Source organism: Pseudophryne corroboree, chromosome 9 (assembly GCF_028390025.1).
Source record: "Pseudophryne corroboree isolate aPseCor3 chromosome 9, aPseCor3.hap2, whole genome shotgun sequence".
Taxonomy (NCBI): Eukaryota; Metazoa; Chordata; class Amphibia; order Anura; family Myobatrachidae; genus Pseudophryne; species Pseudophryne corroboree.
The window spans coordinates 311,931,282-311,959,184 of NC_086452.1; the positions used below are offsets into that span (position 1 = coordinate 311,931,282).

The 27,903-nt window shown below is 42.8% G+C and overlaps 1 protein-coding gene across 2 annotated transcripts in view; it reads right to left on the reverse strand.

The window, feature by feature from the left end:
* Positions 1 to 17,111: 17,111 nt before the first annotated feature.
* Positions 17,112 to 27,903, reverse strand: part of LOC134958073 (40-kDa huntingtin-associated protein-like) — a 136,151-nt gene continuing 125,359 nt past the window's right edge. For both annotated transcript variants that reach the window (XM_063940430.1, XM_063940431.1), the window contains one exon: positions 17,112 to 17,509. In XM_063940430.1, the coding sequence (XP_063796500.1) occupies positions 17,428 to 17,509 (82 nt within the window). In that variant the 3' untranslated portion in view covers positions 17,112 to 17,427. The remainder of the gene's footprint in view (positions 17,510 to 27,903) is intronic.

Here is a 27,903-nt window from a genome sequence, read left to right on the forward strand (position 1 = left end):
CCCCAGACCTCAATTGTACTAGAGATTTATGCTGGATTCGGTCAATCTATCATTTAAGACATAGGGGGAGATGTATCAAACCTCAGAGAGAGAAAGTGGAAAGCAATAAAGTACAACCAGCTTCTGTCATTTCATAGGTTGTTAGAAAAATGGACTGGTTGGTATTTTTTCTCTTTTTCTCTCACTGGAAGCGTGCAGAACTGGTCAGCCAACTTGGTTACTTTCAATCAGATCTAATCAAACTGATATGATTAGATCTGATGGTCTAGAATGAAAAATCAGGCTGGTCAATGCCTACTATCATGTGAGCCATGTTTAGCCAAACCCGAACAGGTTACAATAACTGACTTACAGTGCGAGAGTTGTTTAGCCCTTTGGTAGGACAACTAGAATCATACTGTGAGAGCACATTTAGTAGATAAAAAAGAGTAAGGGGGTAAATTCAGATAGATGTGGTAATTTACTGCACTGTGAATGGAAAAGGCTGGTAGCCTCGGGCTTTAACGCCCGGGGCTATCCAACAACAGCCCCTGTTTCTCTGTGTTAAATTACCGTGTTAACGGGCATTAACCCATAGAATACGGGATAAGTTCCCCAATGTACAGATATGTCTTCATACATCTTCTTTGCTGCAGTCGCACCAAACAGCCCCTCTTGCCACATCAGGTCGAGTGGGAATCTGTTAGCGTCGGCCATCTTATTTGCCGAAAATGCATCTTAGTCGCAAATCAATGTACCTGTAACTAGGACATACGAGGAAACTGATAAATTTCATATACAACACTTGTATATCTGTGTGCAACCGAGTCTCTGAATCTGTATACGAAGTGCAAAAATGTAGCAGCCGAAGCCTTTTTCCAAAGTTCTGTTCTGCTCTGTATACAGTCTCAGACACACACAATATACAAGTGTCATATCAAATTAATCATCACAGTCTCCTTGTGCATCCTAGTCACATTGCGTTGGGACTAAGACATTTTCAGCAACAAAAGATTCCCGAAGTTTAAGTTGCACGGGACCTGGCAGATCACTCACGCCAGGCATCAACGTATTGACAGAAATATAGAGAGATACTGGCGCCGGCTGTTGCTCCAATAAATAAAGGGACGATTAAACAATTATAATTAAAAAGTCAAATACAATTTATTATATATTCATTAAAAAAAAAACCCGAGAGATGCCACAACTCTCAGTCAATGTCTAAAGTGTGATCTGAATAAAAAAAGAGAGAGACCACTTACTGTATATCATCCTCAGTGGTATTTAGCCACAGATACTGGCTAGGTGCTCACTCCACGGTATGTTACAAGTTCATCTAAGCAATGGTGTTTCCAGATCGTTCAGTTGCAGTCCCCAAGGTATCTCAGGAGTTGCTCCCAAGGAAGCTGGCAGCCATTAGACCAGTGAAACGGGTTGAGCCTAACACTACAGACCTTAAGCCCACTACCTTCATATCTATTCTTCTGGCAAAATTTGGACTCATTTGCATCCACTGGACTCTACAAGTGAAAGCATACTTGGAGCCGGATCACCCCTCCTGGCTAAATTTGGATCTCCGTTTGCATTGAGATACCTTGGGGACTGCAACTGAACGATCTGGTTACACCATTGCTTTAGATGAACTTGTAACATACCGTAGAGTAAGCCCTAGCCAGAATCTGTGGCTAAATACCACTGAGGAGGATATAAGTGGTTTTTTTTATTCAGATTACACTTTTAACATTGACAGAGAGTTGTGGCATCTCTCTTTGTTAATGAATATGTAATAAATTGTATTTTACTTTTTATTTATAATTGTTTCATTATCCCTCTATTTATAGGAGCAACAGCCGGAGCCAGTATTTCTCTACAGTTCTGTGTTTACCTATCTAAGGGGTTTTGATCACCCCTATACAGGCTGCAGTTGACAGCGCACTCACAACTTTCTTCATCTGCGTATTGAGGCTAGACGTACAGATGTGTGCTCTTATATCTTTCCTCCATACGCCATAAGTCGTTTTACACTTAACATGTGAGTGTCGTGTGACATGGTAGCGCTATTTTTTTTCATTTTGGTGTAAAAATGCGTCTTAGTCGCAAAGTAATGCAATAGGACGCACAAGCAGCTTCTTTTTCATCCACTAGGGATCACTGGAGTACTCTTGGGATATGGACGGGACGTTAGCAGGATAGGCACATATAAATATTTAAATTAGTAACTCTCCACCCCTTATATACTCCAAAAGTACCTCAGTGTTTTTTCTGTCTAGCTCGGTTCCGAAAGATAGTTATCATTTATCTTATAAATTACCAGTTTCACCTATGTTGCATTCTGACGATTCAATGCCTGACCTCATATCTCAAAAGGAACATGAGGTTGGTGAATTGGGCCAGGAGTCAGATAGTGAGGATACCGACAGCCGGCCATTGATAATCTCATCAGGGCAGTACGTCAGGTCCCAGATTTTACGGAAATCGAAGAACCTCTTTCAAATGATGAAGTGTTATTTGCTAAACGACAGAGATCTCTGGTTTGATTTCCTTATTCAGATTCTCTTAATAAGCAGTTAACAGAGGCATGGAAGAATCCGGTCAAACGGTTTTCTATACCTCCCCGGTTTCTGTCTAGTTACCCGTTACCAGAGTCTATGACGTCTAAATGGGAAAATCCCCCGACTGTGGATTCGTCGGTGTGAAAACTTTCTAAAAAGTTAACCATTCCAGTACCAACTGCTACTACGCTTAAAGACCCGTCAGAGCGTAAGCTAGAAGCTATGCTAAAGTCAATGTATACAGCAGTAGGGGTGTTGCTTAGACCTGCTCTGGTTGGAGTTTGGGTGAATAAGGCTGTAATTGCATGGATAACACAGCTCACAGCGGCCCTACAAGACGACCACCTTATACTTCTTGTGGATCACATCTGTGAATCTGCTGAGTATCTATGTATGGCTTCTATAGACGTTGGCCAGGTTAGTTCTCGCCTTTCAGCTTCACTAGTTGCGGCACGACGTGCTCTTTGGCTGCTTTCTTGGCAGGCGGAGGCAGAGTCCAAACGAGGAATAGAAGCGTTACCTTACGCTGGCGAGATGTTGTTTGGTCCTGAGTTGTACAAATGGATTTCTCAGGCCACGGGAAGGGGGGGGGGGAGAAAATCTGGTTTCCTACCATTGCTTACACAGGCTCCTAAACGAAAATATTCAGGAACAGTGTTCAAATCTTTTAGACCTCAGTCTTTTCGAGGTCGTGCTAGAGGAACAACCACACACAGTAGATGTGGTAGAGGACGTGGTTTTCAACAAACCACTAACTGTCTTCAGGACGCTAAGACCACGACAAGCCAGTGGCATGACGGGCTTCCAGCCCATCTCGGATCTTCAGTTGTGGGAGCACGCCTTCAAACGTTTCATTTGGCGTGGTTTCAGACGTCCACAGATGGGTGGATCCGCAATTTAGTGTTAAAAGGTTACAAAACAGAGTTCGATTGTCTTCCACCAAAGCGCTTTTTCAAGGCTGGTCTACCTGTGTCAGAAGACAAAAAGGCGGTTATACAGACCGCGATTCAGTCTCTGGTAAATTCAGCAGTTTTGATTCCAGTTCACCAGCAGGGTCAAGGTTATTATTCCAGTCTTTTTGTAGTACCAAAGCTGGATGGCTCTGTCAGACCGATATTGAACCTAAAGGGGCTCAATCAGTATGTCACTTAATACAGATTCAAGATGGAATCCCTGCGGTCAGTAATTGCAGGTTTAGAGCCACAGGAATTCATGATTGCGCTGGATCTCAAGGATGCGTACTTGCACATTCCAATTTGGCCACCGCATCAGGTGTACGTAAAGTTTGCAGTACAACAAAACCATTATCAATTTCAGGCCCTACCATTTGGCCTCTCATCAGCACCTCGGGTATTCACAAAAGTGATGTCTGTGATGATAGCTCATCTCAGATCCCTGGGAGTGATAATAGTTCCGCACTTAGACGATCTGCTCATCAAAGCTCTGTCTCAACAGATACTCCTTCAACATGCCTTGCTAACATACAATGTACTAGTTCAGCACGGTTGGATTGTCAACTTCAAGAAATCAAACCTGATTCCGTTTCAAAGACTTCAATTCCTAGTAATGATTCTCGATACAGTGGATCAACGTATTTACCTGCCAGAACAGAAGGTACAAAGTATTTTCATCATCTGGTACAGTTAGTGCTCAAACCACAGACAGTCTCGGTGCATTTGTGCATTCGACTGTTAGGAAAGATGGTGGCGTCTTTCGAATCGCTCCAGTTCGGAAGATTTCACTCACCTCCTTTTCAACTGGATGTGCTCGCACAGTAGTCAGGCTCGCATCTACAAATTCATCAGATGGTGCGGTTGTCTCCAAGGGCCAGAGTATCACTTACTCTGGTGGCACCAAGTACACAATCTCACTGCAGGGAAAAGGTTCGGCGTCTGGAATTGGATAATTCTAATGACGGATGCGAGTCTCAGAGGTTGGGGAGCAGTGGTCCAAAATTGTCAGCTTCAGGGTCTCTGGTCAGACCATGAAAGATTACTGTCAATAAATGTCCTGGCACTCAGGGCAATTTACAACGCGCTGCGACGAACAATGCACATGCTCCTGTCTCAGACTGTCCAGGTTCAGTCAGACAACGAGATGGCAGTCGCATACATCAACAAACAAGGACGAGGTCACATGGCCATGCTGGAAGTTGCTCGAATCCTCAATTGAGCCAAGCATCACCAGGTGATACTGTAGGCAGTGTTCAATCCAAGAGTGGACAACTGGGAGGCAAACTATCTCAGCCGTCAGGATTTTTATCCAGGAGAATGAGCATTAAATGCAGAAGTGTTCCAGATGTTGGTCCAGCGGTGGGGTACCCACAGGTGGATCTAATGGCATCTCGCCAAAATCATCAAACATCCCATTATGTGTCCAGAACACGAGATCCAAAGGCAGTGGCAGTGGAGGCTCTTACGATCGCGTGGCCGTACAGCCTTGTGTATCTGTTTCCACCGTTTCCACTGCTTCCTCGGTTGCTAAAGCGGATCAAAAGAGAGTCCACGACAGTCATACTAGTGGCGCCTCATTGGCCTCGGAGAGCGTGGTTCTCGGATCTCCGCGGGCTACTCGCAGACGATCCTTGGCCGCTCCCGCTATGTCCAGACCTGCTACAACAGGGTCCGTTCCTTTACCCCGATTTAGCGCGGCTGCGTTTGACGGGGTTGCTGTTGAAACCGCCCTCTTAAGATGAGAGGGCATTCCGGAATCGGTTATACCAACCATGTTACGTGCTAGAAAGCAAGTTACAGCAGCTCATTATCACAGGATTTGGTATGCCTACATAGGGTGTTGTGAAGCTCGGAAGTTTCCGACATCTTTCAAATTATCCCATCTTTTGCTATTTCTACAGACGGGGTTAGATGGAGGACTACGTGTATCCACACTAAGGGTGCAGGTCTCTGCTTTGTCAACTTTCTTTCAACGGTGTTTGGCCCTTTTGCCAACAGTTCACACTTTCCTGCAAGGTGTCCTCAGAGTACACCCTCCATTTATACCACCTACAGCGCCATGGGACTTGAATCTGGTTTTAGATTTTTTACAGTCTTCAATTTTTGAACCCTTACAAGTTGATCTTAAGTTTCTAACTTGGAAAACAGTTTTTCTCCTAGCCTTAGCTTCAGCAAGGCGTGTTTCAGAATTGGGTGCCTGGTCATGCAAACCACCGTATTTAGTGTTTCATGATGACAGAGCGGAACTTCAGATGAATCCCGCTTTCCTACCAAAGGTGGTGTCTTTTCACATCAATCAACCAATCGTAGTTCCGATATTATCAGAAAGTGCAGGAACTCCAGCTACTTTGGATGTGCGTTTATGTAGCCAGAACAGCAACAGTACATAAAACAGATATATCGTTTGTTCTCTATGATGCAGTCAAGATGGGTTGGCCAGCTTCCAAGCAGACCTTGTCCAGATGGATTAAGCTGACCATACATCAGGCTTACCTTCATGCTAGGCTACAACTGCCTACATCAGTTTCACCTCACTCCACACGTTCAATGGGAACTTCATGGGCAGCAGGTCGTGGAGCTTCTACGTCACAACTTTGCCGTGTGGCTACATGGTCATCAGTTCACACGTTTGTGCGCTTTTACAAGTTTGATACGTTTGCGGCATCAGCATCTAGCTTTGGCCGTCTAGTGTTACAGGTGCCAAACAGCTCTCCCGTCCAAGGGCGAAACTTTGGTACGTCCCTAAAGTACTCCAGTGACCCCTAGTGGATGAAAAAGAAAGTAGGATTTTGGTACTTACCAGATAAATCCTTTTCTTTGAATCCACAGGGGGCACTGGACGCCCACCCAGAGCAATTCAGGTGATAGCTATTACTGTGCCAACTGTTTAGTTGTCTGTTACGTTATGTGTCAACTTCATTGTTGTCTGTTAAATTATAATTATATATGTAATTCTCTATTGTTCATCTTCTCTATCGCTCCTGTTCGGCTCAGTAAAAAACACTGAGGTACTTTGGGAGTATGGAGGGAGTGGAGAGTTACTAATTTAAATATTTAAATGTGCCTATCCTGCCAACGCCCCGTCCATATCCCAAGAGTACTCCAGTGCCCCCTGTGGATTCAAAGAAAAGGTATTATCTGGTAAGTACCAAAATCCTATTTTTTATTAGAATGAAATGCGGCATGCCTATATTCTGTGTGACTGCAACGTATTTGCATACAAAATGCCATGCTACAGTGTTTTCCACAGAATATAGGCATGCTGCATATCATTTTAATCAGCAGGATCTGCTTGTGCGTCCTATTGCATTACTTTGCTACTAAGACGCATTTTTGCAGCCAAAAAATGCGAAAAAGGCACTTGCAGTTACTGAGTCCCGCCAAGGTATGGCACGATTTGAAGAGCTGTTTAGCGCAGTGGCGTAAGTTCGTCACAGTTGCCCGGAGGCAAGTTCATACCAGTTGCCCCCCCCTTATATTTAGATAAATATATGTATGTACGTACGTACGTACGTACGTACGTACGCATATATGCATGTGTGTGTGTGTTCTTATTTTTTTTTTTATATACTGTATATATACATTTCATTGTCTTTTATTTTAAATCACACATTTCTTAGCAGTCATGCCCAGGATTAGAACCCACTGACAGCAGACACTTTACTGATGGAGCTATTTGCTCCAGTACAGGAAGCATGAGAATTGTAACTATATGAAGTTATGTGTTATTGTCAGAGAAGTAACTTCATATAGTGAAAAGACAGCGGCAGCCATCAATTAACTTACTTCAATGGTGTCACAGAATGGGGGGAGAAGAGCCCCCCTTCAGAGCAGGAGCCCGGCGGCAGATGACTCCATTGCCTCCCAGAGTTCTGCCTCTGGTTTAGCGTGACTGCAGCAAGGATGATAGAGGATACATCTGTATGTTTTAACACAATTATGTCACCCAAAAACATGCTATGTAATGCAGATTTCTTTTCGGGCCTGCTCAGACTCAGACAAAAAATGTTAATTAACTGCAGGCTGTGGGGTACCTTTCAGGCTAACTAAATAGCCCCGCTGCTTCAATTAGCCCATGGTAAATGACTGCGGCTAACTGAATTTCCCCCTAACTCTTTATTGTACTAAAAATGTATAAGAATTGTATGTAAATAAAACTTACAAATTTACAGCTGTCCCATTTTCTCCTGGTCTCCAAAACTTTAAGTACTGCATTGCTGCTTATCGTATCAATGGCACAAGCATAAATGATCACTTTATATTACTTGTATTTGTGTAAATGAAAGTATTATGCAAGATTTTTTATTTTTTTTGCACATTAAATTTTGGGGTTTGCTGAAATTAAATTTTCAGTGTTGTACAGTATATTAAATTGATGGTGTGTTATACAAAACTATAGTTTTACATTATTGTGGTGTATTTTATATTATAAGGTAAGAGCAACATTTTTTGCGATAGAATTTTTGGCCCTTGCGTTAGAATTCTATAACCAGACAAAAACACAAAATAAAAACCCAGACATTTATTCTTAAATTATTTAATTATGTTAAAGGGTCACCCTTTAACTAAGCCAAAGGGTTTTTATCTAACATTCAGCAGTTTTTCAGATGAAGTAAGACAAACTGCGCCATACTCTCCTATTTTCATGCGATCGCATCTTATCTCCCAGAGAGACATTAAAAGTTACTGGAGTTAAAAAAAAAAATATTATATCCATTTATACCTGGTTATTGGAGACAGGTCTGGGCAATATTAACACTGTGAAAAGAAATGTTTTGCAGATTGGTGGTGTAAGTCTATTATCATTACCAGCACTGGCCGTCCCATTCCTGCCTTTCCCTTTGTCAGTAAATAATAACTTATTATTATTCCTGTTGCGAGATCGGTATGAAAATCGGTGGGATCCCAGTCACCGGTGTGCCGGCAGCGGGGCAAGCGCTAGAAGCCCCTTGCGGACTCGCTGTGCTCACCACAGGTTATTTTCTCCTTCTATGGGTGTCGTGGACACCCATAGAGGGAGAAAAGCCTGGGGCGCCGTGATTCTCCCGGCAGTATTTCAACGCTAGCCGGGATTCTGGTGTCGGCATTGCGACGTCCGGGATCCCGACTAGCGGTATTGTAATCGCTTTCCCCTGTTGCAACAGGAACTGACATAAGGACCCTAACATAAAAACAAGATTACGATGCAGTTAAAACAAAACGCTCTCATTTAATAAATCATTATTGGGGTTATTACAAGATTTGACTTTTGCAGAAGAATGATATTGGGCTCATCCTTTCTATTAGTCAGGTTTGTTTAGTCCAGTTTTATATTGTTTACCTTTAGCACAGTAGTAGACTGGTCGTCTGAATGTCCAAAGGTGTCAGTACAGGATCCCTGACATAACTTTGGAATAACTGGGGCATTTCTATCTATCAAGGATACAACCTACTGTATTTTCTGTAATTACTGAATATCCCCACATATAACATTTAGAAATCATAGAAGTGAAAGTATATTTTATCTTCAGTTTTATACTAGTCCCTTTGCTATGTCTGTTGAATATTTGTATAGTGGTAAAATTCAATTACTCTATAGAGAAGAGAACATGTCACCATGTACTACCTTTAATGTAGAGTACTTACAGGTATTAAATAGTGCCTTGTGTGTGTACAGGGTTGAAGTTGTATGATTCACTGCATTTAAAGGAGGGAGTGCCTCTGTACTAAATGGGATTCAACCTGTATATGTATTTACATTTATTCAGGCTTATTATAACCAACCCAATTGAAATGCATTGCTTGGACTTTGAAACAATTAAGGGCGGTATCCTACTGGCCCTGATGCCGCTTCGGCCATTCAAGTGGCTGGATATCGTGCTGTACGACCTATGGTCATTATTGCGGTGTCCAACTAGAGGCCATTTGGATCATCTGAAGTTGGACCGGCGATCGCATAGAAACACATGGGATCGGGGATAAGTCCCAATCCCATGTGTTATCGCGGCTCCGGCGACCACTCACAATTTATGCTTTCCTGATAAGAGACGGCATTGGACGGAAAGGATGCGGGCATCGGGGCCAATAGGATACCACCCTAAGTTTTTGCTGATCAGCAGCCATCGATGATCGTCAATCCATTGGCAGATCGGGGAAAAACAGAATGTTAAAAAAAACCTGGCACAATGATCCAGACGATTTTTGCGCCAGGAGCAGTGAATCAAGGATTTCCAACATGCCGAATTTCCCCAAAGTTGACAGAATGGAGAATTAGGGCAATCCATCATAGATGTATGGGCCCCATTACAAGAAAACTTAATTGAAATACTACAAAAGCTAAGAGCAGCGAGATTCCATTGTTTGCTTCCTTAGACTAGCTTGATTTAGACCAATCGTATTGCTTGCCGTGGAATGGCTTATGGGTCATTACAACCATGGTAATGAAAAACAAAGAATGTTATCATAATTCCATTTACATAAAACTTATATGTTTATGACATCCTAATACTTCCTCCCATCCACAATATATATAGAACATAATCACATAATGCCCTATAAACCATTATATACAATTATTACCAGTATTTTATACAGCGCTTTATAATCATTAGGTTTCATGGATGAATGATAAAAGGTAAAAAAAAGATGCTAATTGACAAATACCCTTACTTGGATATTTTAAAAGTGGGCATAGGGTACATCTGAAATCTGATAATATAATTTGAAGGAGCAAAAGTTCCTAAGGTGCAATCCTCAATAAGAAAGTATATGCTGTGTCAATAACAGTCACCTGCCTGTACTATAGTACATGTTATAGTTATGGCTGTATATAATATTAACTACGGTATAATTCTTCCAGCAGCCCCATCTGTGTTTCTAGGACAAAAGGCTTACAGTATTACAGCAACATAACACAGAAGTACTCATAGCAAAATGTGAAGTGTAAACTTTGACAGAGCAGTTCCATATATAACCAATATGGTCTATAACAGAGGTTCTCAAACTTGGTCCTCAGGACCCCACACAGTGCATGTTTTGCAGGTAACCCAGCAGGTGCACAGGTGTATTAATTACTCACTGACACATTTTAAAAGGTCCACAGGTGGAGCTAATTATTTCACTTGCGATTCTGTGAGGAGACCTGCAAAACATGCACTGTGTGGGGTCCTGAGGACCGAGTTTGAGAACCTCTGGTCTATAATATATAGACAATTAAAGAGAGCGCATATATAATTAAAAGTGAACAATTTATTATTGCATTAATTAATGCAATAATAAATTGTTCACTTTTAAATTACATATGCGCTCTCTTTAATTGTCTATATATTATAGACAATATTGGTTTTGTATTTTAGGGTTTTTCAGAATACCACATGAGAGCAGCTGTTGAAAAACATTATTAATTATATTGATTAGTGTGGTTTATAATAATTGGTGCACCTGATTTGAAGTCCTTTATTAAGGATTTTACATTTATTCAGTTACATATATAATGTAACTAGTAGCAGCCATACCAATATGGGGGAGATAGATGAAGCAGCGATGAGTGGAGAAGTTGCCCATGGCAACTCATCAGCTGCTACCTATAATTTTATAGAATCCACTTGATAAATGTTACCACAAAGCGGATTGGTTGCCATGTGCATCTTCTCCATTTTCCTACTTCCCCACTCTTCACTGCTTTAGACATCTCCCTCACTGTCCTTTGAGACAGAGCTATATGGGTGTGAGGACAAAGGGGTCTATTTACTAAGCCTTGGGTGGAGATAACGTGAACGGAGATAAAGCACCAGCCATCCAGCTGCTTACTGTCATTTTTGAAACCCAGGCTGTGAAATGGAAGTTGGGAGCTGGTTGGCTGGTACTTTATCTCCATCCATTGCTTAGTAAATAGACCCCTAAAGCCATTATATATATTTAACACATATACACAAACATGCATTGAGAAGATTGTCTATACTGACACGTTGCCCATTATTTATAATGTTGCACAAAAACTATATGGGCACAGACTATAGCAGCAAAGTTAGTAATAAAAGCACTTACCGACGTCGTTTTCTGCAAGAATCTAGCAGATGCAGCGACTTCTGAAGATAGGTGCATGACATACAGAGGTAAGAGGACATACAAAATATTTATATGTTGTATTGTGGAGCAAGCAAGCAAGACACTGCACAATGTCTTGAAATCAACAAACTGATTCTAATGTACCTATCTAATCCCAATGCCAACAGACCAAGCCGACTCATTGCTGTGAGATCATGAACATCTGGTGCGGAGTAATGGAGGTTCCTAATCCACAGCGCAATCAGGTCCAGCTGTTCCCAACTAAACCCTTCTCATTCATTCTGAGCACTGATCATGTACATACTGCTAACTGAACTACTCACATATTAATGTAATAACAGTTTGGTAGAGCAAAGATGGGCACTGGAAATTAAACAGCATCCGCTTTTGCGTATGTAGCTCAATAATAAGATTATGTAGGTAGAAAAAGTTAAGGACGAGGTAGAATGAGGTAGGAACCCCCGGCATCTTTTATAGCCTGTGCCCATTAAAGTAGTACGTCACCCTCTTGGGAATTTCCAAGTGATCAATTAATACACTAAAATCAGAGGCAAATCCAAACTACAATGAGTCTGGAGTTGTAAAATACTTTGTTTTTACCAATATATTGAGCTTGTACTATGAATCAGCTGTAAATCAATTGGAAAAGAATTACTGTCTCAGTTCATTTTATTTTTTTGGTCAATGTAATACTTGTCCCATCATTTAAATAACAAAGGACTGGGGTCTCTAATTGGTATGCTGTCATATTGTCACCATTCACAATGTCGATACTATAATGTGGAATATTCCTGTAATGTTGACACATTCAAAATGTCGATATTGTGCATGTCTTCTTTATGAAGAGATCAACGTTAGGGTTAAACTGTGGTTAGGTTACGTAGTAGTGTCGACATGCTTTATACATATCAACAGTCGATTTGAAACCCTGTCAATAACTGCAATGTCGACTTTCAGACTATATCGACATTCACGTCAATGTCGACATTATGAATGCAGATCTCATAAATCCTGATTTCTTCAGTTGTCCACTAGGAGGCACAGGGACACTGGGACATCCAAAACCTGTCCCCCTTAAAGGCATGAACGCCCCTGAGCTGCGCTGAAGAAACTGAACGCTCTAAGGTCACTTCTGAAGACACAAAGGTATCAAAGGCTAATTAATTAAAGTTGGGAAGAAGACCACGTGGCCGCTTTGCAAAGCTGAGTCGCCAAAGAGGGTCCAATAGACTTGGTTGAATGAGCAGCTAACCCTGAGGGAACCGGATGATCTTCCGCAGAGAAAACGTGGTGGATAGTTAAGCAGAGCCACCTGGCGAAGGTCTGTTTGGAGGCCAGCCAGCCCGGCTTCTGAAAATCATATAGTGTAAAAACAGAGAATCCGAATTTCAAAGATCTCTGGTCCTGTCCACATAAATGCGGACAGCCCTCACAACAACCAAAGAAGCGTCCTCTGGGAAAGAGCTCTAAAGCATCGCAAGCCAGTATCACAATTTCTTGACTATTGTGGAACCGCGACGCAACCATGGGTAGATAACCGAAACGCATCTGAAGAATAGCCCTATCTGACCGAAAGATGAGAAAGGGAGAGCGACAAGATGGTTGTTTGACATGCTCAGGTCAAACAACCACCAGGCCCGCGCAATTGTAATTAAGAAATGAGTCTTTCATGTATGTCAACGAATTACAGTGGCCAAATGATCAAAGGGATCAGACTGTAGCATCCAAAGAACCAAGGACAGGTTCCATGGAGCCACTGGAGGAACAAACAGTAGCTGTATGTGGAAGACGCCCTGGTAAGACGAACATCTGGTAAGAGTAAACTTTCTGAAAAAAAGGACTGAAAAGGCGGAGACCTGCACTTTCAAAGAAGAAAGCTGGATGCCCATATCCAGGCCAGACTGCAGAAAAGGACCCACAAAAGTTGGAAAGACCTGGGATTAAAACCCCTAGTTGAACACCAGTCAAAGTATATTCACCAAATTTGGAGATAAATTCTAGCTGAGAAAGGCTTCTGGGCATTAAACATGGTGCATATGACCCTACTGGAAAATCCCTTCACTCTCAGGACGGCTGTCTCAAAAGCCACCTTGTTAAAGCGAGAGATATATATATATATATATATATATATACATATATATATATATACATACACACACACACATACACACACACATACATACATACATACACACACACACACATTACACTGCAAAAGTTTTAGGCAGTTATAGAAAAAATGCTGCAAAGTAAGAATGCTTTTGAAAATAGAAGTGTTAATAGTTTATTTTTAGCAACTAAATGCAAATTGAATGAAGATCAATCTAAAACAAATCAATATTTGGTGTGACCACCCTTTGCCTTCAACACAGCATCAATTCTTCTGGGTACACTTGTACACAGATTTGGAAGGAACTCGGCAGGGAGGTTGTTCCAAACATCTTGGAGTACTAAAATAAACTATTAACACTTCTATTTTTTAAAAGCATTCTTACTTTGCAGCATTTCTTATTTATATATATATATATATATATATATATATATATATACACACACACACACACACACACACACACAATTATTTACACACACACATACATTATTTGGGAGGGGTTGGGTACGGGATACCGGCAGTTAGGATGCCAGCGGTCAGAATACCAACCTAGGCAATCCGATGCCCATAATCACGACAGGGAAAAGACACACAGTAACCCTCCTCCTACCGCAGCCTAACCATAACCCTCCCCTCCCGCCACCTACCCCTAACTCCCCCTTTCCCAGCAGCCTAACACAATCCAACCCCCCCGTCCTCGCGCAGCAGCCTAAGCCTTGTTAGCCTTGTATTAATAACCCAGCCGGGAACAGATAGCTGAGCATTTTCCACACAAAGTAACACCCACATAGCGTTTAACAATTTTTCTTTCCGGTTACTTGTATTACTATTCAGCCTTAATGAACTATGGGCCTAATTCAGATCTGATCGCCGGGCTGCATTTATTGCTGCCCTGCGATCAGTTAGTTGCCGCCTACAGGGGGAGGGGAAAACGCTGTGCATGTGTGCGATCACTTCGTTAGCAGAGCTGCATAAAAATCAGTTTGTGCAGTCTCTGTGCAGCCCAGGACTTACTGATTGAGATTGAATCCTCCTGATCGGGGCCGGAGCCGATATCAAACACACTCCCTCAAAACGCCTGAGCTCGTCTGCATTTTTTCGGACACTCCCAGAAAACGCTCAGTTGCCACCCACAAACGGCAACTTCCTGTCAATCACCTTGCGAACGCACGCGCGACTGGATCCTTCACACCATCCCGTCGCAGGGTGCAGATCCCGTAGCAGCCGTCCATCGCTCAGACGCATGCGCAGTTCGGATCTGATCGCACGCTGTGCAAAAACACACAGTAGCGATCAGATCTGAATTAACCCGTATGGCACAAGATTATAAGGCTTTCATAGACTGAGGTAACATAGTAATTGAAGTTGAAAAGAGGCAAATGGCCCATCGTGTTCAACCTGTATTAAGTTGTGATGAATCTACATACCCGCTGAATAATGTTTTAGGACTAGTTAACTACTATAACTCATATAACCCCTGGATTAACCATGTTGATATTTTAAATATTATAACCTTGGATGTCATTTTCATTCAGAAATGTATCCATTCCCTTTTTAAATCCATTTACAGAGTCTGCCATTACCACCTTCCCTGGTAGGGAATTCCACATCCTAATTGCCCAAACAGTGAAGAACCCTTTCCTCCGTCGCATTCGGAACTTTCTCTCCTCCAGTCGCAGCGAGTGCCCACGTGTCCTAAACTGTGTTCTTTTAATAAATAATTCCTCTGATAACTCTTTGTGATGTCCCTTTACATATTTGAAGATATTAATATCTCCTCTTAGACGCCTCTTTTCTAGTGTATACATATTCAGCCTAGTAAGTCTTTCCTTATAGTCCAGTCCCTCTAGGCCTTTAATTAATTTAGTAGCTCGCCTTTGAACCCTTTCGAGTACACCGATATCTTTAGTCACGAAATGCATAACCTTGCATTTGTCTGTATTGAACCTCATTTTCCATGTAGACGCCCAGAGTACAAGTTTAGATAGATCATTCTGCAAGGACTCCACATCCAATTCAGAGTTAATTACCTTACACAGTTTAGTATCATCTGCAAAGATTGACACTGTGCTTTCCAGGCCTATATCTAGGTCATTGATAAATATGTTGAACAGTAGTGGTCCGATTACGGACCCTTGTGGTATTCCGCTGACTACTGGGGACCAAGTTGAGAACTTCCCAATGACCACTACTCGCTGTACCCTGCTATCCAACCAGTTGCTTATCCATGTGCAAATAGTTTTTCCTAGGCCAAGCTCCTTTAATTTGATGATCAGCCTCCTGTGAGGCACTGTATCGAAGGCTTTTGCAAAATCTAGGAAGATCACATCCACTGCTTTTCCCTGATCAAGATTATTGCGCACTTCCTCATAGAAGCTAATTAAGTTAGTCTGACATGACCTGTCCCTCACCAACCCATGCTGGTTCTTGCTAATAATCCTAGTGGTCTGTAGATACTCCTGTATGCTGTCCCTTAGAATTCCTTCCAATATTTTCCCCACTATAGACGTCAAACTGGTCTGTAGTTACCCGGAAGATTTCTGAATCCCTTTTTAAATAATGGCACTACCTCAGCTATACGCCAATCCTTCGGTACCATGCCTGATCTAATTGAACTACTGAAAATCAAGAATAGGGTCATGTTAGTTGTGAACTAAGCTCCATAAGAACCCTCGGGTGAAGTCCATCAGGACCAGGTGATTAATTAACGTTAATTTTGCTTAGTCTCTCTTGGATTACTTCTTCACTTAAGTATCTAACCATGGATCATTACTGTCACAATTGTTATGCTCTACAACCATCAGTTCTTCTCTGGTGAATACTGATGAAAAAAAATTGTTCCGTATTTCCGCTTTTATTTCGACATCATTTATCAATTCTCCAAATTCATCTTTTAATGGACCTATATTCTAATTTTTGAACCTTTTACCGTTTATGTATTTTAAAAAATGTTTAGGAATGGTTTTACTCTCTATAGCAATTTGCTTTTAATTTTCCATTTTAGCTGCTCTTATTGCTTTTTTGCATTTCTTATTACATTCCTTGTAATACTTGAAAGACTCTTCAAGATAATATGTGGGTAAATTAAGTTTCTAAGTCAGACTTCATTCCACGTTCAATTCTTAATTTTATTAGCATACAGTACATTGTGTGTGAGCAGGTCCAGGGGATGACGGTGTGGGTTTAGCCTCTTACTGCTTCAGTCCAACAATGCTCAATGTATTGTGTCAATATTTTAAATGCTGGAACTTGGAACCTTTTTTGTGTTGTGTTGAAGTGATGACGTGAGACGAGAGTTATACAATGGTCTCCTACAACCAACCCACCTTAGTAGAAGCTTATTTAATCAACACCAACCTCGTAGACGAGTGTCCCCAAAAAGGGTTCATGGTTTCTTTCTAAAATAAAGCATAACTAAATGTGGCAAAAGAATTTCAAAGCATTTATACAACCAATCAAAAACAGATGTTAATTAAAAGTTTGTCTTTCCCGACACCTTTATTTTCCATAAATAAACTACAATATTATAGAGTTTTATACAATGCAACTAGTGCAGAAACAGGGAACGGCCTTGAATTGATTGCATTTTATGGAAACAGTAAAACCAAGTAAATACATCCATCACATAACTGTTTTCCAAAGCATAGCAGACAACAACAAAAATGTACGTAAAAAACAAGAAGCATCATGTTAGAGTCCAAATCCAAGTCACGGCAAAATAGAAGCTTTATTTAAACTATTGAAAGTAAAAACCAATGGTCCCACAAGTCCAAATAGGTTTATCTCAGATCCCTTGACCTGAAGGAGAAATAATTTCCTGAAGGACCAGATGCAGTAGATGGTTCTGTTCTGCTGTTAAAAGAGGCCTGCAAAGTAAAATGATAAAGATAGGTTACTGAGTGCACATGATGATTATTAATCTAACGCACACTAGAAAACTATACTGCACGCTCAAATGGGCACAAAACCTTATTTATTACAGATACAGTATAAGGAACGCCTTTAAAACTGTAATAATGTTTCCAGTTACAAAACCATGTTCCAATGCCGTCCTTTGAATTAAGCTTTCGTTTGCTCAAAACCAGAGCCAGTTCTAGACTTTGTGGCCCGCACGCGCCCCATTCACTGCAATGGGAGCATCTCTGTGCACTTCCGTAGCGCAGCTAGGCACCAGATCGCCTAACCGCGCCGGGAGAGCACGCTTGCGATGGAGCCACATTAGACGAGCATGGCTCCATCTGTACATACACACACACACAAATATACAGTACACTGCAAACGTTTTAGGCAGTTATGGAAAAAATGCTGCAAAGTAAGAATGCTTCTGAAAATAGAAGTGTTAATAGTTTATTTTTAGCAACAAAATGCAAATTGAATGAAGATCAGTCTAAAACAAATCAATATTTGGTGTGACAGCCTTTGCCTTCAACACAATATCAATTCTTCTAGGTACACTTGCACACAGATTGTGTAGGAACTCGGCAGGGACGTTGTTTCAAACATCTTGGAGTACTAAAGGTAGTGGAGAAAATAAGCGCTAATGAGTGTAGTGACAATTATAACGGAAATACTCAGGTGGGTTAAAAAATTAATATGGCCTTGGGCACTTATCTGGTAAGTAAGAACTTCCAGCCGATGTTCATCATTTTAGGATTAACATGTAAAAAGAAGAAACAGCAAACATAGTGTGTATCGTTCATGAATTAAAATAATGCCTTTCGCAATATAGGGCACGAATTTAGGGAACTAGCTTATTCCCAATAAAATGTAATCTGTAACTTCACAACACAAGATACTGTAGCAAACTCCCCTTGATGGACAGATAAGCGTTTGAACTTTTTTATCCTGTACGCATAACCTTTGGCTATCTTGTGTCCCTGGGACAGTTTGTTGCTGACCTCCCTATCCCTATAACGGACAGATAAGCTTTTATGATTTTAAATCTTGTACGTGTGTTGTCTAGCCGTTTTTCGTTTTTTATGCGATTGTTCATTAAATCTGTATTTTATGTTGTGAAGTTACAGATTACATTTTATTGGGAATAAGCTAGTTCCCTAAATTCGTGCCCTATATTGCGAAAGGCATTATTTTAATTCATGAACGATACACACTATGTTTGCTGTTTCTTCTTTTTACATGTTAATCCTAAAATGATGAACATCGGCTGGAAGTTCTTACTTACCAGATAAGTGCCCAAGGCCATATTAATTTTTTAACCCACCTGAGTATTTCCGTTATAATTGTCACTACACTCATTAGCGCTTATTTTCTCCACTACCTTTATTTATTTATGTGTATACCATACACTAATCTTGTATTATGAGCTGCTACTCTTAAAAGGGTTAAAAGAGTGTTTTTTATTACTGTTTCCACCGCACGTCTGTACTATAGCGCCTAGGTCTCTATTTCTTTATCTTGGAGTACTAAATAAACTATTAACACTTCTATTTTTTAAAAGCATTCTTACTTTGCAGCATTTTCTATATATAGTATTTACACACACACACACATACACAATTATTTGGGAGGGGTTGGGTACGGGATACCGGCAGTTAGGATGCCGGTAATCAGAATACCAACCTAGACATCCCGATGGCCATAATCTCGACAGGGGCAAGGCACATAAAGTAACCCTCCTCTAACCCTCTCTTCCCGCAGCCTAACCATAACCGTCCCCTCCTGCCGCCTAACCCTAACAACCCCCTTCCCCAGCAGCCTAACCCAACCCATCCCTGCCCCGCACAGCCTAACCCTTGTTAGCCTTGTATTAAGAGCCCAGCCGGGAACAAATACAAATATTAAGAATGGGGGTAATCATTCTATATAAAAAAATCGTGTAAAAAAGGTTTTAATTCATTGTTTTTTAATGTTCCAAGTTGTACACATTGTTACTTAATAAGAAATTGCCACTGTTAGCAAATAAATGGATTTCAATAATATCCTGTGACATTACAGAAACAATTTATGATGGCAGCATACTTACCATCTTTTTGCAGGCTGCCCTCTGGAAGAGGCGGGAAGAGGGAGGTCCAGGTAAGAGAGGCAATGCACAACATTAAGAAGTGGGGGCAGGTACACAGCTCCTGCTTTTATTCCACCTATATCCCTCATAGCCCGCTCATTTTCAGGGTTTTTTTGCCTCCCCATCCCTCTCCTACCTCCCCCTCATCCCCCCACTGCTAGTCACCGGCAGCCGCAGAGTCTGGGAGCAGCGTGGACGCTCCCGTGGAGTGCAGCCTGCATCCTCCATACAAGCTGGGGCCTCGATTTCGGAGCGGGCCCGCCGGACCTCCAGACGCACCGAGGTTGCAGCATCCGGACCCGACACCTCTTCCTGGTCGCCCCTGGCCCGGATTGCTGACTGCTAACACCGCGGAGGGATCTGACCTGGAGGCTGCGCTGTACCTCACTGCCGAGACGGCGGATCCCGGCGGCCATCTTCCCGCCACTGCTTCGGGCGGCCTCGTGGGATCGGAAGGGAGGACACCACTGCCACATAGCCAGCTGTAATCCTGGTAAGGTGTTCCTCCCTCTCCCTACACCGACCATCAGCCTGACCCTCGTAGTGGACACTGGCGGGAGCTCTCTGCCTTTCCTCTCAGCCGTCCGGAGAGCTCAGCTACAGCCCGGGCACCTTGCGACTCGCTCTCCCTGACAGCCACCCTCCCTCCGCTTACAGTCTGCCCTGGAATTTTACGGGGGTGGGAGACGGGAGACGCACTGTCGCTGCTGAGACCTACCGGTGGTGCGGTGAGGAACTCTCCCTCCTCCTCCCTCTCGATATCTGGATGCAGATTAACACCCTCATTTGCTTGTACGCCCACGACACCTTATCTTTGATTTAAGGCCTGTCACCCCTCCCGGTGTTTCTGCAGTCCTACAACACCACCGCCCCACCCTGGCTCTATGCTTGGCCTCCTCCCGGATAACGCCGGGGCTACTGTACCTCCTTTACAAGTCCTTAATAGGCCTACGCTATGGCCGGAGGCCCTTTCACTGACCTTTCCCCCTGCTGGACACTCGGATTGGCCCTTGGGTGCATCTGAGCCTCACGGAGGGAGATGCTCTACTCTATATATGTCCCCTCTTCATCATTGACCCCCCCCCCCCCTGGATATATCCGACGCTGAGCCTGCTGTGATGTGACGACGTGTCGGCTCGGCGCTTCGCATGTGAGACCCGATACGCTCTAGACATACCTTACCCTCTGTGTGCCCATAACTGCAGTAGCTATTCTACGACTGCATGGAAAAGTTCCTGATTCCTACATCAATGACCTCTACAGGGGCTCCATTGCCATCTTGTGACGGCACTCCTGGTGGCAATTCCTCCGACTGCTCGACCTCGCGCTCCGCTTCCCAACGCGCACATAGATCCAGATCACCCGTAAAACAGCCGAAGATGAAACACAATGATCTGGTGGCCATTTTGGGGCCCCTGTTAGACGAAAAATTGGCTGGCATCAAAGAGGCCATCGAATCTACGTTAACCCAACTCAACCAACACTCTACCCGCTTGGATGAAGCGGAGCAGCGGATATCTACAATAGAAGATGACCTGTCCACAGCCCAGCGAACCATACAAGCCAACCAATCCGAAATTGCTGACCTATCAGAGAAGATCGATGACCTTGAAAACCGCAGTAGCCATAACAACCTGAGGGTCATCGGCATTCCGGAGTCGGTCAAGGGTCACAAACTTATGGATCTCCTCTCATCTGGCATCCCGGAACAATTAGCTATCGACCTTAAAGGAGTCCCACTCGTTATTGAGAGAGCCCATAGGCTAGGACCGGAGCGAAGCAACCCCAATGGACGGCCCCGCCCCGTCATCATGAGAATCTTGAACTATGCTGACAAGATGATGATCCTCGATCACTACCGCAAAACGGCCTCCTTATCTTACAATCGAGATCGCCTCCTCATCTTCCAAGATTTCTCAGCCCTCGTAGCTGCCAAACGCAGAGAGTTTTCTCCCATTTGCAAGCACCTTTTCGATACCAAAGTCAAGTTCTCCCTCCTCTACCCAGGCCGCCTCCGAATATTCGAGAATGGCAAACCATTGTTCTTTGATGACTCAGGGGAGGCAAGGCTGCACTTTTCCCTACCCGATACTTGACTGCAACAGTTACTTATTTGTTTACCACTCATTACTGCCTCATTCTTTTATTTCGGGTCTCATGTGCGGAGTACAGTGTTTGTGAGACATGAGTATCCCTAGTTCATTCAATTTCTATTTTATGTTTCTGATGTTTATATTGCTGTTTTTCTGTTATTTGACTTGTTGTGTCTGCCTGACCCGGGGACTCGGGCGAGGCCCTATCTTACTTCTCCCAATTTCACCATGTTTTTTCCGACTGTTGGTGTGGGCTGATATGGCTTCTCCAGCCGCCCCACACTCACATGATACTGGAGTCTCTGGTAATGCTCCATTACGCATAATCTCCTGGAATGTAGAGGGCCTTAACCATCCCGTTAAAAGAAAGAAAGTAGTATCACACTTAAAACGTATGCACCCCCAAGTTGTGTTTCTTCAGGAGAAACATTGGTTAGATGACCCTCGGAACTCCCTACGAGCTCCTTGGATAGGGGAATGCATGTCGGCTCCATATCACACTAAATCCCGGGGAGTGGCCATTATTTTCCACGCTAGCTTACAACACTTGATTAGCAGGAAGCATATTGACCCTGACGGCAGGTTCATCTTGCTTGACGCACTGATTGCATACCTGTATACCTTTCTCAATGTATATGCTCCCAATGATTCCCCCCCGACTCTTTTTTTGCAGCTCTCCTGTCGATGCTCCTGCAATGGGGTGGCCATAATCTGGTTGTGGGTGGCGATTTCAATTTGGTATCCGACCCATCCATGGACAGATCTCGGGTGAGTGCCTCTACCTCTACTTCCAACTCTCAAATACTGACTTCCTTCTGTACACAACTTGATCTACTTGACCCCTGGCGCATCTTTCACCCGACTCAGAAAGACTTTTCCTTTTACTCTCACCCCCACTCGTCCCACTCTCGCATCGACTACATTTTCACCTCAACATCCCTCTTCCCCAGGGTTACCCACACAGCTATTGCAGACATCTCCGATCATGCTCCCATATCAATAGCCATTCGACTGACCCTACCTCCTCGCATCACCCCAAGTTGGCGCTTCCCTGCATACCTCCGCCACTCCATTGACTTTCTTCTCCACCTCAAACAATCATGGCTCAATTATACCTTGGACAATACTGACCAGTCACTAGACTCCCCTATATTTTGGGGGGCTGCTAAGGCGGTCCTGAGAGGGCATGTCATGTCCTACACTCACTCCAAGAGGAAAAATTTCTCTTCGCAGCTGCAGACTCTGAGCACGTTGCTAACCTCCGCGTATCGAAATTATAAACAACGCGACACTCCAGCCCACAAAGAAGCATATCTCTAAGCGAAGCTAATATACGACACTTTCCTTACTGAACGAGCTCAACTCTCTTATGATTATCAAAGGAATACGTTTCATATATGGGGCAACAAATCAGGTAGATTGTTGGCTAACTTGATTAAAGGACCTAAATCCCGCTATTAGATTAATACCATCGGTATCTCCGGTAAATTAGTTTCGGACCCTGATTCTATTTGCACTGAAATCATGCGCTTCTATCGCTCCCTATATGCCAAAGGCCCTGATGATCCTGCTGCTAACTACTCCTTTCTTGAAATTGCTGATCTCCCAGTCCTCTCTTGGGAAGAAAGGGAACTCCTAGACAGCCCAATCACCGCCGAAGAAGTTATTGACACTATCAAGAGCTTGCCCAACAACAAGAGTCCTGGCCCTGATGGCTTTAGTGCGGAATTTTACAAAATGATGCATGAGGATCTCGTGCCCACTCACACATCCCTTTACAACCATATTCTCTCCTCTAAACAAACCCCGATTAGGTTTAATGAAGCTAAAATAATTGTTATAGCGAAGCCCGGTAAAGACCCATCCCTTCCTGGTTCCTACAGACCGATATCATTCCTAAACCAAGACTTCAAAATTCTGACCAAATTAATGGCCACTCGCCTACAACGGTGTTTATCTCTAATCATATCACCGGCCCAATTAGGCTTCCTTAAACATAGACAGTCGGTTAAGGGCATTAGGGCAGCCCTGGCCGCCATCACCTACTCTCGCTCCCACAATTTAGTCGATAACATTTTGATTAATCTTGACGCAGAAAAAGCCTTTGACAAAATCGCCTGGCCTCACCTTGATCAGGTCTTACGCCATCAACATTTCGGGGAAAAGTTTTGTGGCCTTATCAACTCCCTTTATACTAACCCCACCGCACAGGTGATGGTTAACAACATCTCTTCCACCCCCTTTACTCTTGAGAGAGGGACTAGGCAGGGATGCCCCCTTTCTCCCCTCCTTTTCAATTGAGCCCTAGAACCCTTCATACGTTATATTACAAACTTAACCAGTTTTAAAGGTATTCAGATTGGCACTAAGGAACTCAAACTTATAGCGTTTGCGGACGACATCCTCCTTCTCACTTCTAATCCTAAACAGTCCATTCCGGTACTACAGGAAGCTATAAACTGCTTTTCTTCCTTTGCGGGCTTCTCGATTAATTTTGATAAATCGGAAGCTTTAGCCATATTTCGACAGGCCGCTGTAGGCTGGGAACCCCCCTTTCCGTTTCGATGGGCCCCCACCCACCTCACTTATCTAGAGATTCACTTACCCGCAGACCCCTCCCTCCTCTACTCCCACAATGTTCAACCTATTCTCACCAAAATTCAGACTGAGCTTGGTCTCAATCTGCTCAAAATCTTCCCCTTAACCTCTTAGGGCGCTGCAATCTTGTCAAAATGGCCAGCTTTCCCAAATTGCTCTATGTACTTCAGATGGTCCCTATCTTGCTCACAAAATCAGACTTGTCCCTTCTCAACTCACATATATCCAAGTTTATATGGGCCAATAAACGACCTCGGATAAGTTTTTTCAAGCTGTCCCAATCAGTACAGTTAAATTTGCCCAACATAGAGCAGTACAATAGGGCCTGCCTCCTTCGCATAGCCATTAAATGGCTTAGCGCCAGGAATATCTTCACCGATTCCCTGATAGACTCAACTATGCGCCCCTTTGTCCCTTAGCTACATCCTGCATGCCAGTAGTGCCACTCTGAAGAAGCCTCATTTAGATAATACCCTCTTAACCTCTACCATTCTGGCATGGAAAAGGTCTATACACGGCCTTCATTCTCCATTTCTCCCATTTCTGGGAAACTTAGACTTCCACAATGGACATGCTTCCTTCCCTTTTAATAGCTGGCACACGGCGGGTATCATACACGTTCGCGATCTCCTTAACTCTCTCCATGAACCACTCACTTTCACTGAGGCCATAGATAAATATAACATTAGCCCTAGTGATAACTTGTATTTCTTTCAGGCTTCTCACTATGTCCGCTCGGTCCTGACACGACTTACTAACAATGATTTCCTAAACCCCCTAGACACGCTCATGCACTCCGGCATTTACTCTATCTCGACTATATACACCCGAATCCGCACAGACATTGTCTCCTCTATCGACCTCCTACAACTTGAAAAATGGTCTTCTCAACTCCCCTCTATGTCCCCGGAAGCAGTGTTGGATTCTTTTAACTTATCTCTGAGGCTTATTCCAGCGAGCATATACCAGGAAATGTCGTACAAGATTTTACACAGGGCTTACATATCCCCAAAACGAAGTCACTTGATGGGCCTCTCAGAGTCTGCAGCGTTCAACAAGTGCTCCGCACCGGTAGCTGATATCATGCATTGCTTCTAGCATTGCCCTCATATACAAACATTCTGGGGTGGGCTACAGGCGTATAGCTCCTCTACACTGGGTATTGATTTCCAATGTACCGCCTCTTGGGCCCTCTTCGGATACCTCCTAGATCAGCCAAACATTCCCTCTACCGACAAAAAACTAGTGACACTTTTGTCGGCTGTGGGGAGGAAGGCTATTCTTCAACAGTGGATACACGATACTCCCACCTCCTTAGCCATGGCTACCTCTAGACTGCTCTTTCTCTTTACCATGGATTGGTTGGAGACCACTCTTGATAAGGAGACTCTAACCCCTGCGTTGTTCCAATGCTGGGGAAAGTTCATACATACACTACCCACACCCACCAAATTTGCCATTCAACAATGTTTCCACCACACCACCTGGTATTGTCATCAACTTCTAGATCTTAGACCCCCCATCTCTATCCCATAACTCTGTACTGCAGATGTCCTCTCCCTGCTCTCCACATCATCCCCTCTCTCTCTCTCTCTCTTTATCTCCTCCACCTCTCTCTATCCCCTCTCCGATCTCTCTTAGACCTCCAGTACTTGTATCTTTCTCTCTTCTTTGTTCGGATAATCTCTCCATGGATGGGTCGGTGGCCCCCTGGCCTTGGCAGACACTGTTTTTGTTGTATTTTTTTTTCTTGGTTTCGTTTGTGTATTTTAATTTGTTTAATGCGTCCTCCCTGTTGTAGGATGCCTTTATATAACTACAGCTTTAGTATCATTTTAGACCGTTTATGATTTTATAGAGGTAAACTCTTTTTTGCTTTGCCTCTTTTCGCACTGATTATCCTGTATAATGTTCCGGTCACCTTTTCTAGTAATTATGTTATTTGTTTGAAAACGGAAAATGTGAGGTATTTTCGAGATTATACAGCTACCCACTTATAACTCTCTGTTAGCGAGTTATTGTTTTTGTACACCGGGTCCTGTATTTACTTTGTGTATTGTCCATCTTGGCTTGTACTTATACCTCAATAAAATATATAAAAAAAAAAAAGAAGTGGGGGCAGGATCCCAATAATACGATTCACCATGAATCGCATCCTCACGCTCCCTTCTCTTAAGGTGTGTACACACGGTGAGATGCTTTCTATGCCCGATTTTGACTATGCAATTTCCTTTAAACTCCCCTAGAGCCCAGATTGTACAGATTTTGACTATCTGTGCTTGAGATTTTGTCTATGTACGATTTTGACTAAGTGCCAATTTTGACTATACTTTGTACTAGATAGTACACTAGATAGTCAAGATTGACTTGCCTGCACAGTCTATCTAGCCTTACTATACCGACCTCACGGGAGCGCACATCAGGATCGAATCTGTATCGCAAGCTGCCTAACACCATGAGATATGCAGTAACTTTTCATAAGATTTTGACTATATAGTCAAAATCTTACAGATTTATCTCACCGTGTGTACACACCTTTATGAAGGCTGTCTACTCTCTAGATCCCTGGGGATCTACCTAAATTTCATGAGTCTCACAGAAATTCCAGGAGAGCAAGAAAGTTTATGGAATCCACCATGTTGTAAATCTTCACAAAATGCCTCTGTGATTGGTTGGTTAATAGCTAATTATAGGCTACACTAATGTATATCAATTAGGCCCACAAAATGTCTGCCTCTGTTGTGTGTTGGTGGCAGCATTTTGATTCTACATTTTTTTTAAAATCAAACTTCAGTGAGAATGGATTTCCTTGCCTTCTTATGCATGATCATTGCTTGCAATTATATGCCATTATTTGATAGGACTGCAGAAAATCCTGGAACGTAGTAAATAAGTTCTCATTATCCAATCTACAACGCTTCTATTTCAGTAAAAAAGTTAAAGTATATCTGTTTCCCAAACCACAGTCCTCAAGGCACATTAACAGTGCAGGTTTTAGTGATATCCATGCTTGAGCACAGATGGTTAAATCAAAATAACTTAGGTACTAATTAAGTCAGCTGTGCTCAAGTATGGATATCTTTAAAACTTGGCTTGTTAGTGTGCCTTGAGGACCATGTTTGGGAAACCCTGAAATACATGCTTAGTATAATGATCAGTATCCCGAGTTGTTCTTTACTAGTGTTTCATCAAGAAAAGTGGTCTTGTGACTTAGATAATTAGTGCTATTATGGAAAATCAATAATGTATGCAATGCAACACAGAGGAGTAAATAAAAACAAATAATTGCTGAGCAGTGTGGGCAAGACTGAGAATTGCATAACTATAATATTGGTCTGCATGGTATTTCAGGATTCCTTTAAGGATTAATCAAAGATTAAGACAAGGATTAACCCTGTCTAGAAAGAGAAGAAGTGCTATATGCATATTACATAACAGCTGTGGCACTCTACGCAGTAGATTTATAAAGAATAAAACAGTCAAATGAATTGTTGCTTTAACCAACATTAGTTCCTGAACCAAATCCCTCTTTACAGTTATTTCTAAA